Raw genomic sequence first — 17,403 nt, 5'->3', positions numbered from 1 at the left:
GGCTGAGCCTGAGGCTGCTGATGGCTGGGGAGAGAGGGAGCTTTGGGCTTGGAGCTGGGGTGAATTTGGGGTTGAGATTTTCGACTTTAAAGATTCCGGCATTGGGATATAGATTGTTTAGAACTGAACAGTTGGCACTGCTGCTGCTGAAGGAGGAACTTGGGATCTTCGGGGCAAAGCCTGTCACAGTACTGCCTGGGGTGATGGTGCCTCTCCTGTCTCAAAAAGTAGGGAGAAGTGACTTTTCTGTTTTCCTAAAGATAGCCCAAATCTGGCTAGAAACCCAGATTGCTCACCAGGTTTGGAAACATCCAGTCACAAAATTCAAAGACCTCTGTATGCATGAGATTTTTTTCTGAAACAAAAAAAACATGATTTCTCCTCTTGTTCGTTATACATTTTGAGGAAGTTACTGTTCATGGTTTACCGCCCCTTTGGGGAATCTGCATGTGAGGGGTTACTGCCAACTATCTTTGATTTGTCTAGATTCCTTTTTGACTTGTAAGTTAAGGATTTGTGTTCAATACAAACAATTTAAATTGAATACTCGATCTCTTGAATGACCACAAAAAATTAAAAATCACATTCATATTAGCAATTAGAGGGAAAACTTACATGAATTACAGTTATTTATCGAGGAAAGTAGGAAGTATGTTTTCGTGGTGCTTTGATGCTGCTGACTTTAATCTGCTTTGCTGAAACAGTGCTTTCTTGTTTCTTTCTCTTGTAGTTGTCATGGATGATGATGATGACTCGTGTCTCCTTGATCTTATTGGGTAAGATGCTTGCTCCCAAATCAGAGTAAATCAAATGTGTGAGATTTGCTAGACTGAAACAATCTAATAAGCATATCAAAACCAAGTGGGTCTTTTAAACAAAAATTAAATAATCATCTTGGGTATAGTAGGGAGACAAAGTGACATGGATTAACACGGGGTCATAATTAGGTAATCCTTTATTAAATTTATTTCCTCAGAAACCCTAGGAGGAAATGAGTGATAATAGGAAATGGGACATCAAAACAAAACAAAACAAACAAACAAGCAAACAAAAAAACAACTAATAGTTTTAAAAAAGGGAAGGGATTTTACTCAAGCTAATACGTCATTTTCTTTTTACCCTAGTAAAAATGAACCCTATATAAGTAATGTATTTATTTGTTGTTTTCCCTTTTTGGTGGTGGTTTTCTAGAGACCCACAAGCATTGAACTATTTTCTACATGGACCTAGTAACAAATCGGTAAGTAATACTCAGAACATCACAGGCATACATTTCATTTCTTCTTTACAGTTAAATTGATCATTTTTTAAAATTTGTACCTTTGCAGAGCAATGAGGACCTGACTAATACAGGATATTCTGCAGCCAATTCAAATTCAATTTTTGCCAACTCTAGTGTGAGTATTGGAAACTGAATGAATGCAGTGATTAGATGTTTCTGTCTCATTGATGCCTGGTAAATTGAAGCTTTAGTTGCCGATGTATCATGATGAGAATCCTTACCTTGACTTTTGTAATTGACACAAAAGGAATAATCTGTTGAATTATGTTGATATTTTCTACTTTTAACTTAGTCAATTAAGATTTTTACTTTGCCATTTTCCTAAGCTTTCAACTTTCTTTCTCAAATGACTCAGAAACATTATGACCTGAGAAAGTTCTGTTAGAGTCTTTTGAACCTTGTTATATAAACTTTAAAGAAATCATCTGAATTGTAGTTACTTTCTGATGATTTTCATCTTAAACAAGGAAAAAGAGAATAGTAGCTGATACCTACCAAGTACTCAGTATGTTCTTGGCACTAAGGGCTTAATATATATTAACCTCATGAAACCTCAAATAATTCCACCAAGCGTGTTCTGTTAATATCCATACTTTAGAGTTGAGAAAACTAAAGGGCAGAGAGGGTAGTACTGACCCAATATCACAGAGTCAGGAGCTGCAGAACTAGGAATCCAGCCCAGGCCACCAAGTTCCAGGGCACATATGCTTAATAAGCTCCAGGTGCATCTACACAAGAAATCTGACCTGGGGAACAGGGGAGTCCTGCCTGGAGACTGGATCCAGAGAACTATGTTTAAGCCCATGTGACTTTAATCTTTTCAACTGCCGCGTCCTGCCGTGGATGGTAGTCTAGAGTCCGACTGCCCAAGTTTGTATCCTTGCTCTGCCACCTACTAGCTGTGTAACCTTGCATGCATCACGAAATCTCTGTAAGTCTTGGTTTCCTTATTTGTGAACCCAGGAGAATAACAGAACTACTTCTGAAGATGGGGAAGGTTAATGGACTAGTCCGTGGAAGTCACGTGGTCCAGTGCTCAGTTAATGTCAGCTTATTATCGACAAGGTCTTTATTGTTTTCATCTATAGAGTAGGATAGTTTTCAGAAAGGCCTTCGGAATGCGTACTTCTCTCAAGTATTTGAGTGTGTGTAAAGTATGTCAGATCATCACATGCAAGACTCCTCCCCGTGCTAGGGGTGGCTTTCAAGTCTCAGCATTGATTTCCTGTAAGGCTGGTGAATCAGTAGCAATTCTGAAGTTCATTCTGAACGGGTGATAACTGCATGTGATGCCGTTAAACCCAGAAAGTAGATGTTTAGTCTGTTCCCCAACATTACCGAGTCTTCCTTACCAGCTCTCGCACTTCTGCATGAGCATCAATTCCAACTCCTCAGGCTACTCTGCTCGGTGTCTATTTATTAGGAACTTGGATTGCATCTTATCAGTAGAAATATTTTTAAAGCTTTGAAAAATACGGAATTTTAAATCTGTGGTCTGTTGATTTGTGCATTGTGAAAACATTCACCTGTGTGTCACCACTCAGGAGAGATCCACTGTTGCCTTGATATTTCTCTGCCAAAAAACATAAATAACCCTCCTTGCTTTCAATTGCTTTTCTCCACTTCCTTTCCAATGACTCTACAAGCCCTAAGGTGGTGTCCACCTAACTGAGACCATGTCAGTCCCATTTCAACAGTTGACTGGGTGTCTAGTGAACTGGCTCTTCTACCTCGTTTGTCCTACCACCAAGCCCCCAACACACCTTATTAGCCTAGGGCTGAGAATCTCTGTAGTTTTTGCAAGTTGAAGTATTCTTGATTAACCTATTTTTAATTTTTCTCACTTTAAAATTTTTTTAATTGTGTTAAAGAATATATATGACATAAAATTTACCATCTTAACCGTTTTTAAGTATACAGTTTGATAGTATTAAGCACATTCACACTATCTTCTCTTATGTCAAATAGCTATTGATTCTGGGTTTTTTTCTTTTATAATTTTGACGTATCCCATGATACACTGCTGGCCAGTGGAGTGTCTCTGATTTGTTGGTGACTCTGTTCAGTTCTCTTCATATCCCGTGTTGCTGTCTCCAGTTGGAATGCAAAGTCCTTAAGGACTCATTAAGAACAGACAGTAATACGTAATTGGACACTTGATAAATTTTGAGCAACTTTTATTTTTGAATAAGACACTGAAGTCGTTTTCAAAACGTCATGATAAGCTGATTACTTCTGAGAAATCAAATGACCATCACTCATTTCATGTGGGAAGCTTGTCTTGCCTGGAGTGGTGCAGGTTAGAATGAGGGGAGTTTTGAGAAACCTTGAAAGTCAAGGCTGAATCTGGGATACCCTATGGACTTGTAGTAGAACCACACTCAGCATGCCCCAAACTCATGTCAACTCCTGTGGTATGAAGAACTAGACATGGTTGTCTCCTAGATACCACAGACCCTAGGCTGAGTCCCACTCCAGCCTTGGTCTTGGGAGAATCCTAAAAAATAAAACCTACACCACTATCTCAAAAAAACAAAAAAACTAAACTCCAGATAGTCATGAATATGTTCATGTTATTGATCTGTTTCCTGTAAAATAATTTACCAGAATAAGGAATGCATATACTTACAGAAATAATTTTAAACATCATTACTAAGGAAATCAAGTTCAGAGTAAGGTGAGCAGTTTGAAGAGTTGTGCCTGAAAGGCAGCCTGTTACGCTTTAGTCATACTCAAAAGTGAGATTAGTTTTTTGTTTAAGAATCTCTCTTTCAAAGGATAGATGTGCCGTGTAACTTCCTGCTAATTTTTTTAGAATGCTGATCCTAAGTCATCCCTCAAAGCTGTAAGCAGCCAGCTTGGAGAAGGGCCCAGTGATGGACTGCCACTTTCAAGTAGCCTTCAGTTTCTCGAAGATGAACTTGAGTCTTCTCCTCTTCCTGATCTCAGTGAGGACCAACCTTTCGACATTCTTCAGAAATCCTTGCAAGAGGCCAATATCACTGAACAAACATTGGCAGAAGAGGCATATTTGGACGCCAGTATAGGTTCAAGCCAACAGTTTGCACAAGCTCAGCTTCATCCCTCTTCATCAGCATCCTTTACTCAGGCTTCTAATGTTTCTAATTACTCAGGTCAGACGCTGCAGCCTATAGGGGTGACTCATGTGCCTGTTGGAGCATCGTTTGCAAGCAATACAGTGGGTGTGCACCATGGCTTTATGCACCACGTGGGGATCAGTGTGCCCAGCCAGCATTTGTCTAACAGCAGTCAGATTAGTGGTTCTGGTCAAATACAGTTAATTGGGTCATTTGGTAATCAACCTTCCATGATGACTATTAATAACCTAGATGGATCTCAAATCATATTAAAGGGCAGTGGGCAACAGCCCCCATCAAATGTGAGTGGAGGGCTCCTGGTTCACAGACAGACTCCTAACGGCAACTCCTTGTTTGGGAACTCCAGTTCCAGTCCAGTAGCACAGCCTGTTACCGTTCCATTTAACAGCACAAATTTTCAAACGTCTTTACCTGTGCATAACATCATCATACAAAGGGGTCTTGCACCAAATTCAAATAAAGTCCCGATTAATATCCAGCCAAAGCCTATCCAGATGGGTCAGCAAAACACATACAATGTGAACAATTTGGGAATACAGCAGCACCACGTTCAACAAGGGATCTCTTTCGCCTCTGCAAGCTCACCCCAGGGCTCGGTGGTTGGTCCGCACATGTCAGTGAACATTGTCAACCAACAGAACACAAGGAAACCAGTCACGTCACAGGCAGTGAGCAGCGCGGGGGGCAGCATCGTTATTCATTCTCCCATGGGCCAGCCTCACACACCCCAAAGTCAGTTCCTTATACCTACAAGCCTTTCCGTCAGTTCCAACTCGGTACACCACGTCCAGACCATAAATGGGCAACTTCTTCAGACTCAACCCTCTCAGCTCATTTCTGGCCAGGTGGCCTCAGAGCATGTCATGTTGAACAGAAACTCCTCCAACATGCTCAGGACCAACCAACCGTATTCTGGACAGATGCTTAACAACCAGAACACCGCCGTCCAGTTAGTGTCTGGGCAGACATTCGCTGCCTCTGGAAGTCCAGTGATAGTCAATCACGCCTCTCCTCAGATTGTTGGTGGACAGATGCCCTTGCAGCAGGCGTCACCGACCGTATTGCACCTGTCCCCTGGGCAGAGCAGCGTCTCCCAAGGAAGACCGGGCTTCACCACCATGCCCTCAGTGACGAGCATGTCAGGACCTAGTCGGTTCCCTGTGGTCAGCTCCTCCAGCACTGCCCATCCTAGTCTCGGGTCTGCGGTTCAGTCTGGTGCAACAGGATCAAACTTTACGGGAGATCAGCTGACCCAGCCAAACAGGACTCCAGTACCGGTCAGTGTGTCTCATCGTCTTCCAGTTCCTTCTTCCAAATCTACCAGCACCTTCAGCACCACACCCGGGGTGGGAGCCCAGCAGCAGTTCTTCTGTCAGGTAACAGCCCCTTTACCAAGTGAATGTGTGGACGATTAACAGAATGCAAAAATGAAACGTGTTTTTACTAGAATATAATTTTCATCCTAGGCTCCCAATTTATTATCTTAAAATGTTCAACTTATGATTGATTGCCTTTTTTCTTCTTAATTAAAATGTTTCACCCAGCAGAGCATTCTGGTTTAGAGTGGAGGCTCTAGACTCAGACTCATGGATAGATTTGAATCTAAGCTTTATGACATGGAGCAGGTCTTATCCTAATTAATCCTCTAGACTTTTTTTTTTTTTCATCAGTAAGATGGACATAATAATGTTACCATCCCATGGAGTTATTGGGAGAATTAATGAGATAATCCATATAAAGCCCTCAGCACAGGCCCAGGCAAATGGCAGATACTCAGTAAAAGCCAATATTGATACACATACTTGATGGAATGTATTATAGGCATTTAAAAGGAAAGCTTATTTTAGATTATTTACTTACATCATATAGAAGCCACTTAGGTCATATCACTGAAGACTGGGTAGAGAAGTCAAGCGTATTTTTTGGGTGCCAACTGGAAAGGCTCAGGAACCCAGTGTGACTCAACAGTGGGTAACTGGCCTGCACCAGCAGGAAGCATGTGGAGGGAGGGATCCAGGGCACTGGACTAGGTACCTGAGCCTTCTCTTACCAGGCCACTGTGCAGGTGAATTACTGTGAGCAATCAGAAAAACTAGACAAGGATTATGTTTCTGAAAAGCATTTCAAACGATCATCAGGTTTGGTCCCTTACCCCATCGGCCAATCCTTGAACTCTGACTCTTGATTCTCACTCATTCTGAGCATGTTGTGTAGTTCCAGTTTCATACATCACTTTCCCCCCTCAGTAGTCCACCCTCCTTAGACCTCCACTTTCCCTGCCTTTCTCCTTCACATTTAGAAGAATTCAAACACTTTCTACCATCTACTTCAACATTTTTTAAACTGTATACCTTTGACTTAGTAATTCCACTACAAATCCTAAGGAAACAAAGATTATTTATGCAAAGTTGTTCAGTGTATTACTTTTGGTATCAAAGGTGCATATGTGTCTGTTTGTTTTGAAATAATGTCAAGGTTATTGAAAAAGTAAAGATGTTTGGGTTTCTCTGCTGTTTCCCTGTGATTAGATTCAGGTTATAGATTTTTGGTAGGATTGTCACAGAGCGATTTGTCCTCAGGATGTAGACTCGTCACATTCCTGGTGGTGTTAACTTTGAACACTTGCTTAAGATGGTGCCCGCTTCATGTGGTGTCTGATGTATCGTCAGTAAGTTTCTTCTGGGAGATACTTTGAGACTATGTAGATATCCAGTTTCTCATCAGACTCGCACATACTAGTTTATGCTTTCATTGATAGTTCCTGACTGAATCAGTTATAACTGAATCAGCTATTCCAATGGTCACCAAACAGAGATTTTCTGATTCCATCATTTGTTCTACATTAATTATTGGCATTCTGCTCTAAGGAAGAGCTTTTCCTTCTCCCACTTCCCACTTCTCTGTTTGCTTATATCAGTATGGACTCAAATAGATTCTTATTTTATGTAATGGGTTTGAAACTGTTACAGTCATTTATTTTGATGTTCACATCGATTTGATGGCCATTGAGTGCCCCTCCAAATTGGCTGCTGGCCCTTCTGACATGTTTCCATCATGTTTTGAGCACTTCCTTTAATTTCTGGCAAAACAAAATGTTCCATGTTCATCTTTCTCTTTCCCTGCCCCTGACCTGGAATCAACCATTTCTTTAAGGAACCTTATTCCTTCTGGTGGAGAACAGTACTTAGAAACCAAGGTCTGAGCACTCCGTATTCATTGCTACTGAAGTCGTCTCGGATGGGACTTACATATATTTACCCAGACCCAACCTCTATGGCTATTTATTGAACTATATTAAAAACCAAGCGCTCATGTTGATACTTCCAATTCTAATCCAGGACCACCAGTTTTGTTACTCAAGTCTACTTCTTTTCCATATTTGTAATTCTCTTTTCTAACAATATGAAAGCCAGATCCACAATACATTTGCTGATTTTCCCAGTCCTAGAACACATAGAAAATAGTTTAAGAATTGCTAATTCAGTACTTACCTGGCAGGGGAGATACTATGATCATGAAGGTGGTTTTCCCAGGGCGAGGCTCATCCATTGCACTCCGGATGTGCTGACCCCTGCGATTTCCCCAAATGTGGGAAACTCAGCTGCACAATTTGTGGTAGTGGGGTCCTGCATTTTCACTTTCCCCTATGTAAAAAAAAAAAAAAGAATTGCAAATTCATACCACTGCGAAAAACAAACCTACTAATTAGACTTCCGTATTGGTTTAAAGCTCTGTCTTTAGCCTATAGGTATATATTCAAAATACTGTGTTCAAAAGTTACCTGGGTGAGAGCGTCTTCCCCCTCTTGGTGTGGTTGTGCTGTTCATTTGAACAATACTTCTGCTTATTTATTTCTGTTTGTGTTTCATTTTAGGATTCTTTCCTCTCTACCCTCTGTTTAATTTCTTTTGAATGAGTGAACCATTAGCATGGTCTCGAAAGTCAGGGCTACGCAGAAAGTGTGCCTGGGGCAGGCCCACCCCGCAACCCCTCTCCTGCTCTCACCCCTCCATCCTTTCCTGCCAGTCAGTTCTCACCCATCCCCTGTATTCATTCACCAATCTCATTAGTTTCTCATTTATTTATCCTCTGTTATTTTCACACAAATAAGCAGATGCATGTATATTTTTTTATTTCCCCTTGTTTCTTATTCACATATAGCACGCTATAGAGCAATATCCTTCTACACTTTAGTGGCAAAAAAGTTTTCTAAACCCAAATAGTAATTCTCCAATAATAGGAGAATTATTTGCTATAATGAAGTACTATGTAGTCATTTAAAATGTTTCTGAAAAATAATCAAAGATTTGAGGAAAGGCTGACAAAATAAAGTGCACATTTAAACATGTATATATTAAGATTGCACGTTTAACTGTAAGATGTTTAATAAACAATTTGTTTTCACTTTTAGAAAAATGCTGAGGAGAGACAATATGGTGAATTAAAAAGCAGAAAACCCTCTTGCTTATGAAACACCCAGAAACTCGATTAGAAAGAAGCGCCCTGTTACATTAACAGCAGTTCTCTGGGTAGGGGAATTACAGATTACTCTTGTTTTCTTCTAGTTTAAAAAATTTACCCCACATCAAGGAGGTGATACCTGGATAGCACTTATCAACATATTGATGCATTTTTTAAAAATAAGTAAAACGTGTAAATGGTAAACATTAGAAACAGCTCCAAAATAGTTTAGAGTGAAAAGCAAGTCTTCCTCTCCCAAGTTTCCCTCCCAGAAGCCACCACTGTTTGTCTCTAGGTTCTTTCTGTTCTCCCAGAGGTGTCCTCTGCATCCTCAGCACAGATGTCACACATACATTTACCTCTGCAACACAGCATACACCGTTTTACATAGTCGTATAACTTGAGGACCACTTTACATCTGTATATATTGATCTACTTTATGTTTGTTATTATAATTAATTACACATAATCAGCCAAAGCATGGTCATTTCTTTTTCTTTTCTTTTTTTTTTGTTTTCAATAATGCTTCACTGAGGGAAAAAAAAAAAATCCCTTTCTCTGACCCCCTGAAGTTTCAATTATCCAGAGGTAACAAGAAGCCTACATTGGCAGCTCCAAAATAATGTTTTTGTGACTTCTAATGCCAAAGGGTAATGGGGATTAGATCTCTTGCATTATGGCAGGTGTGTTCCTGCTGTAGGTTTTCCAGAAAAATTAAAGCATCGGGTGTTTTGGAGTAAGGAGGACGCAGCCTTGCAGGCAGCACAGGTTGGAAAAGTAGTGTTGAGGTGTCATCTAACGTTTAAACTCCCAGGACATCCAGACACACTTACAGTGACTCTTTTACTTTGTAATTTCTGTATAAATTACTTTATAGAACATTGTAATGAACAAAAATACCATTATCCTTCGGTGTTTGTCTACTTGGGGAAATTTAATTCAGCAAGTTAATATTAGAGAGGAATGAGTTTTAAAATGTAAACTCTATTTATTTTTGGTATAGCTAATACATTTATTTCATTCAAAATTCAAAAGGTACAGAAAGATGTACACTATGGTGAAAAGTTTCTCTCCTTTTGTCCCCAGCCACCCAGTTGCCCGCAGGCAACCAATGTAACCAGCTTCTTGCAGTGTGAACTTAAGTCCCCACCCCACCTTTTCCATTATGAAAATTTTTAAACTCAGAAAAATTAGTTTGAAAGAGTACAGTGAATGTATTCACCTAGATTCACCAGTTGTTTAGTTTTTCAACATTTGCTCTGTGTGTGTGTGTGTGTGTCTGTCTACACACACACACACACACACACACACACAGACTCTTCTCTGAACCATTTGAAAGTAAGTTGCAAGTGGCATGACGCTTTACCCCCAAATTCTTCAGCAGGCATCTCCTAAGAACAAAGACCCTCTTCCACACAACCACAGCATCACTATCACTCCCAAGAAATTTAACATTAATATAATAACATTATATCAGAATTCTTCCAGTCGACCCAATAATGTCCTTTATGACAATGCCTCACTCTTGAAACCAGTCAGAGAGCATTGATTTCACTTACTGTCATACATCTTTAGTCTGTAGCAGCCTGGATCAGTTGTCTTGTAGAGTGGCCCTCAGTGTGTCCTCTGATTATTTCCTCATGATTAGATTCATGTTAAATGGTTTTGACAAGGCACTTATAGTTGGTTTGTCCCATTATGGGTGAGTCTGGTGTGATCGCTTGGTTAAGGTGGCCCCCCGCCAGCTTTCTCCTCCAGGTACTTAGAGATATCTTGTTTCCATTGTGAGGAAAATGCGCTCTCTAGGATGGTGCTTTGGGGCCACATAACTATCTTGCTTACCGGCCTCTCACCCAGTGGTTTGACTCCACTGATAAATATTACATTAGTGGTTGCAAAACAATTTTCTAATATTATCCTATCTACTGTTGACTAGAGCCTTTTCTTCTTTCTCACGTGTGTATGTGTGTGTGTGTGTGTGTGTGTGTGTGTGTGTGTAACACTATGAAATCATAGTGTTTTTTTTGCATTCATTTAAAAACTTTGTATTATGGGGAATTTTAAACATGAACAAAAATAGACAAGATAGTGTAGTGAGCCCTGTGTGCATTGAGCTTCAGTGCTTACCAACTCATGGCTACTCTTATTTCATCCATACTCCAGTCAGTCTCTCTTGCCCAATATTATTTTGAAGCTAAGCCAGGCATATAAGTTCATTTGTAATTTTTTAGTGTGTGTCTCTGCAAGATCATTTGTTTTCTTTTATTAAATGTTGCAGTCGATAGCTTTTATTCTTTTTGATGCTTAAATTGTCCCAGATTGGGTCAGAGGAGGCCTGTTATGCTGGCTTCTATACTTCTGACTCATCCCCACCTCCTTTGGGCACTGGCTGGCACAAGATATTGTGATTACCTAGAATCGGCCATTTCTCTAAGGAGCCTTGTGAATTTAAATCTCTTAATGCAGAGAGTAATTTACAGGGTTAAACTTTGTTATAACTGGATTAATATTTCAAAGGTCATCAGTGATTAAAGAAGGCAGTTTGCAAGTGTTTAGCCTATCAAACAAAAGTAAGCAAATTATTTTAAGTCCAAATCTCTTTAGATCACTAAAAGATTTAGTAGATTTTCGATTCTTTGAGAGCAGCACTACCCGTGCTTTGGATGAGCGATCAGCACTGGTCTCCAGCCCGCCCTGCCCCTCCCTGACTCCTTCCCCATCCAGCTCCGCCTGCCTACCTTGTTGTGGAACCACTGTGTTTCAGACACCAGCCTTCAAAATCCTCTTATTAATAAGATGTTCCTGTTTTTTCCTTTCCTTCTAAACCTTTAATAAGTTGCCAAATCTTAAAATTCTTCTTCGAATGTCTCATATCTACTCTCCCCAATAATAATGAAAATAATGGTTATATTATTAACAACTGGTCCATGCCAGGGGCTATCTGTATTATTTCTAGTCCTTACCTTGGGGTTGTGAGTAGCATCACTGTTCCCATTTCACAGTCAGGGAGACGGAGGTCCAGTGCGTGGGCACACTGCTGTAAAAGCAGACTTCACCTACTAGCTGTCTGTACCTTCTTGCTTCTCACTTCTCTCCTTTCTACCTCCATACCCCGAGCCAGATTGAGAGAGGCTGCAATATAACAGGGAAACGGGTTGGACTAGCAGTCAGCTCACTTGCAGGTCCTACCCTGCCAGTGACTGTGATCTAAGATTGTATCTTAAATTCTGAGCCATAGGTTTCTCTTCTTGAAAATGAGGAACCCTAGCCATGCAACAGAATCATCTGAGGAGCTTTGTAAAAATGTGGATGCCTGGACTCCACCTCCATAAATTCTGATTTAAATGGTCCAGGTTAAAGGCTCTAGGCATCAGCATTTTTCAGAAGCTCCCCAGATGGTTCTAAAGCGCAGCCAGGAAGGAGGACCCCTGGGCTAGATGTTTTCCAAGGCCCATCCGTGTTGTCATTAGACCCCACACCACTGGGTGATTGATCTGCTTCAGCCTCTTCCTTAAGTCTGATTTCCACCACATTACTCTCCCTAAAACATTTGCTTGATGACTCCCAAATCATCTGGGAGCTTCCAACTTGCCAAGGAGAAAGTACAAACCCTTGGCCTGGCCGTTAAAGTCCTCTAGTTGAAACCCTCCAGGTTGGCCAGGCCAGACTCCTGTGGTTCCCCGAACAGGCCAGACTCATCCTGAGCCTCAAGCCTTTGCTGATGGTATTCACTGAGTGTCCTTTCCTGTCTGGTCTAAACACGTCCCCTCCCTCAGCGCATCCAAAGCCCTGAGTAGGAAGCCTTTCCAGTCCCTCTGCTGATCTCTTCTCTGCACTTCTTGTTTGTACTGCCCACCAGGTGCAGAGTCACTGGGCTGTTTCCTTCACTGATTCATTCATTCATCAGTATATTGGTACCTGCCACGGCCAGCCCTGGGCCAGGCCCCAGGGACACAGCAGTCAGTCACAGGGCAGGAGGCGGACAGAGAAGCCGATAGCCATGAGACAGTATTTTAAGTGCTCTGGTGGAAGCAGTCCAGAGCTCTAGGCTCCGAGGAGGAGCCTCTCACCCACATGGGATGGTTGCGGCAGGTATCCATGAAATAGTGGTTTCTGATGGAGCCCTACTAAGAGAGAAGGAAGAGTTATCTAGCAAGAGAGGGTCTGAGAAAAGAATGTTCAGGCAGCGGAAACAGCCAGGGCAAAGCCTGGAGAGAGAAGAGAACATGGTTCTATTGGGGAAGGAAAGCAAGTTCAGGTGAGAGGTGATGATTTCGGTGAGAAAGGTAAGCAAGCACTAAATCATACAGGACCTTGATGTCACGTTAAGGAGCCAGTGTCATAACCTAGAAATAGGGAAAACTCAGACTAGCCCAGTGGCAGTAGAAATGGTAAGCAGTGCATGAATTTGAGGCAGGTTAAATAGAACTTTTGATGGTTGGCTATAGTGGAGAAATATGATGACACAGAGGTCCTGCCAGTGACGCCCAGGTTCACTGAAAAGAGAACATGGGAAGAAATTGTGATTTTAAGGGTTGTTCTGTGTTTGGTTTAAGATGTGTTCAAGTGTACCTGTGGGACAACCAGCTTGTATGGGAACAGCTGTACACACTGAGATATGGCCTGAAATGTGTGCTGAGGTAGGATGGGTCAGCACATCTGTTACACTGGAAGCAGTGAGAGTGGATGAAATGGATCAGGAAGAGTGTGTAAAGAGAGAGGAAAAGCGGCCAGAAGAGGACCCCAAAGCACTGGATGGACACAGAGAGGAGTCCACGGGAGAGACTTGGAATCTCCCAGGGAGGAGTAAAGCCAGTAGGTTCAGCATTTTGGAAGCTAAAAAAGGAAAACTTGGCAGGTGGGAGGGCGGGGGTCCACGGGCTGGAGTGTCACTGGGAAGTCGGTGGGAGTCAGGATTGGAATGTTTCCGACACATTTAGCAACAAGGAGGCTGTTGTTGACCTTGGCGTGATTTGTATCCATGGAGTGATACATGTGGAAGCCAGATCGCAGTGGACTGAGGGGAGGGGAGGTGTGGGATGAGCACAGACAATTCCAGAAAAATGATGGTAACTGACACTGCAGCAGCTCCAGGGTGTGTGGAGTCGGGGGGTGGGGGTGGTTTTATAAGAAAAGAGAAAGGCTTGAGCTTTACTCAAAGCTGATGGGAAGGAGAAGGACACGAGCTCTAGAACCCTGGTGGGATTCTTTGTGGAAAAAAGGAGAGATGCTTCTTCCATTGTAACAAGAGAAGGGGAAGGGACGAATGAATGGGGATGCAGGTAAGGTGGTAGCCCTGGTGGTAGAAAGTTGGGTGAATTCTCACCTGGCTGACAGGTTGGAAGATAAGGAAATAGCATTCATTGGAAAATGGTCAGGCATGAGGGCCCAGCTGAGGGTGGACACCATATGTGGTGCACTGATGGATCGTGTTCCGTGGGCCTGGGTGTTTTTTGAATGGTGAACGTTCAGAGGGTGGAGACTGTGTGGTAGCCTTCGGCTGACTTCCTGTGGTTTCCACAGTGCTATGTATTCCGTGGACACCCAGGTGTCTTAGTCAAGGCACTTTGGGTTGCAGCTACCAAAACGCACCCTAACATGTTTAGCGAAAAAGGAGGACATGGAGGAGTGTAGTGTAGTTCCTTTATAAGGGTCAGAAGCTGGGTGCTCTGCTGTTCCCTCGGCCTCTTCTCTCCTTTAGGTTCTGTCTCACTCTTCCGGACTGCAGTGCCCACCCCAGGCCAGCTTCACAAGATTATCCAAGCATTTAACAGAGACTGGCAAGTGCAGTGGTTTCCAAGACTTCACAGTGCATCAGAATCAACTGGAGGGCTTTCTGAAATTACAGATTCCTAAAGACCTGCATCAGATTTCTGAATCAGTCTTTGTGGATGGAACCCAGAAACTTTGTCTTTCAGGAGCTCCCCGAGGTGATCCTGATGCAATCAGTCTGTAAACCTGCATTTGACAACCGCTGCCCTTGGGTATTCCTCCCCACCCCCCCCATTCTAAAAATCCAAGGAGAGAGAATCTGATTGGCCCACCCGTGGTTCAGTCACCCTTGACCAGAGGAGGGGGCAGGAGGTGACCTGAGGAAGTGGCCACGTGGAGCCCTTGCTGCTCCATGTAGGGCCTTTGTTAAATTAGGGAAAAGTGCCCCTCTGAGCCGAAACAGAAAAAGGCACCCATCTGGGCAGAGCTGCTCACTGGCAGGCTTGGCACTTTTCCATGGGGAGAAAAGATGCTTATTGCCTGGATTCTGGCTTTTAATGCCCTCTAGCAGGTAACAACCTTTGTGTTCCCCACCCACGCCAGCTCCAACCCATCTCTGTGGCAGTGGGGCAATTCCCAGAGGAGAGTGTGGGCAGGGAAGATCCCAGATGGCCTCCTGTATTCAGCAAACACATGTCGCTTGATGAAAATCACCTTCTAGTTTGTAGCCGGCGTCTTACAAAGTGTTCCACAGAGGGTGAGGGGTATATTGAGTATTCTGATGCATTGGGGGATTTCTGTATATTCACATGATGTCAAGATAATGCACAGGGTCTAAAGAGTTAAAATTATACATTGACATGAGCAGAGTTCTTGGAGCCAAGTTCTCAACAAAATATCCTGAAATAGCTGCTTTATCTGTAAAGAAAATATATTTCAAGAGCAAGTCTTCTCTAAGAGTTCAGAAAGAAAAAAAAAAGAATGATAAATTTTATTTCTGGAAGAGATTGTCAGTTGGGGGGCAACCTAAATCTGGGGAAAATGAGAGGAAGTTGCTTGCTCCTGGGGACGAGGGGAGGGCTGGGAGGAAGTCCAGACCCCTGTGACGAATGCTGCAGTGGAAGTCACTCACTTATTTTCATTTAAAAACAATTTACCATGTGCTCACTGTGCTGCCAGGCCCTGTTCTAGTGCTGGGGATACACGGTGACCAGACAGACTAAAGTCCTGCCCTGAAAATGAGAGGACTGGGAGCCACCCATGAGCAGCGAACATCTGGAAACAGCAGTTCCCAGGGTGGCAGAGCTTTCCAAACATACAGGCCTGGTGAATGGAGGGGATTCCAGTGTGAAGGCCAAACCAAGCTCCGCAGAGGATTACCGTTCTGCCACCACCCTGGCCCTTCCCGCCCCGTCGACCTCCGTGTTACCCGAGACAGCGTAACAACTGGAGAGATGGTCTAGTCCTGGGGGGAGGGCCACAATGAGGAGGCGTCCCTACAGCTAGTAACCTTGTTTTTAACAGTGTATTATCCCCTTAAATGATGGCAAATTTTCAAGCTTTGACATTCGATTAGATTGTTCAGAGTTTTTTTTTTCTTTTTACTCTCTTGTATTATGAAAAAACACATTTAGAAAAATGCATAAGACATAAATGTACAGTTAACAAATAATTGTAAAGCAAATACCCATACATGTAACCACTCAAGAAATAGATTACCAGTACCCCCGAAACCACCCCCTTCCACGTGCCTTCCTAACCTCAGCCCCTCTCCTGACTTTCATGGTGATTTCTTCCTTGCTTTTCTTACAGTTTTATTTCTTATGTATACATGTACTTTGTTTTATTTTATCTGTTTAATCGCTAGGAGTCATTCAAGGTCATGTCTGATAAATAAGGAGGGAAATCAGGCTGGGTAATGCCATTGATTTATCTAAAAAAAAAAAAGTTGTGTGCTCTGAGGTAGTAAGGGCGACTCTTCTGTTTCATGTGACCTCAGCATATTGAAAGAGATTCCAGAAATGCTGTGTCCTGGCAGTACTGCCAGGAAGGAGGGCTTCCATCATTTGAACATATTAATCCTGGTTCATCTGTTCATTTGCTGATCTCGTTATTCCAGAGTCCCATCTAGAATATAGCTTTGTCCTATTAGACCGTGTTTTCCAAACTTTTATCTGTTTGTTTTTTATTCAAGGTGGCTCTTCCTGTTCATCCCTGGAAATATTTGTGGGGAAGGCCTGTGCTCATTGTTTGCCCCAGGCGTCCGCACAGCATGGTGTCCCCCCTGTGAAGAGCTTCCCTATAGTAGGAGAGTGTGGAGTTCTGTTCTGGGAGAAATGCTGTGAAAACTGGGAGACGCCGCCCAGGGGCGTCTCACTGAGGCTGCATTGCCCAGCACCTAACAGGTGCAGGTCCCATCCCTGCTAACGGAAGGATGAGCGAGGGGACATTTCCCACCTCCGCCAGCCTTTCTTGGGTGAAGTCAAAGCCCTTTCCATTTCTATATTAGAAAAGAGAACCAAATACATCATTAAGTGTTTCAAATACTTCATTGTTTAGAACAGAAATATTAACATGAGCTTAGTTGGCCAGTGGTCAGGCATTGCTAAGGTCTGTGTGAGTGGCCATATGTGAATGGTTGGTGGGAACGTTTTCTTAGGCCAAGGTCACAGGTCATCACCCACGGGGGTGGTTAGACTCAATCTAAATCCACTGCTGATATACAAACTATAAGACTGAAGGAAAAACTGAAAACTCACTGTACTATGAAGTAGTAATGACATAGAGGATTAAAAACTGGGAGTAGTTTAGAAACCCTTTATTACCCTA

The 17,403-nt window shown here is 42.6% G+C and overlaps 1 protein-coding gene and 1 non-coding gene across 9 annotated transcripts in view; both read left to right on the top strand.

The window, feature by feature from the left end:
- The window catches only part of BICRAL (BICRA like chromatin remodeling complex associated protein), an 84,642-nt gene that overhangs the window by 54,343 nt on the left and 12,896 nt on the right, over window positions 1-17,403 (top strand). For 7 of the 8 annotated variants that reach the window (XM_072944985.1, XM_072944984.1, XM_072944986.1 and 4 more), the window contains 4 exons: window positions 731-776; window positions 1,192-1,240; window positions 1,329-1,397; window positions 4,098-5,777. In XM_072944985.1, coding sequence (XP_072801086.1) covers window positions 736-776; window positions 1,192-1,240; window positions 1,329-1,397; window positions 4,098-5,777 — 1,839 coding nt within the window. In that variant the 5' untranslated portion in view covers window positions 731-735. Of the gene's footprint in view, window positions 1-12; window positions 228-730; window positions 777-1,191; window positions 1,241-1,328; window positions 1,398-4,097; window positions 5,778-17,403 lie in introns of those variants that run through there. The other variant, XM_031688562.2, reaches the window with a different exon arrangement.
- LOC116284768 (U1 spliceosomal RNA) lies at window positions 7,885-8,048 on the top strand. Its single transcript, XR_004194432.1, has one exon. It is a non-coding gene; the product is annotated as a U1 spliceosomal RNA (small nuclear RNA).

Source organism: Vicugna pacos, chromosome 20, assembly GCF_048564905.1.
Source record: "Vicugna pacos chromosome 20, VicPac4, whole genome shotgun sequence".
Taxonomy (NCBI): domain Eukaryota; kingdom Metazoa; phylum Chordata; class Mammalia; order Artiodactyla; family Camelidae; genus Vicugna; species Vicugna pacos.
Note: the sequence above shows the minus strand (reverse complement) of the source record. Positions and strands in the feature narration are given on the sequence as shown.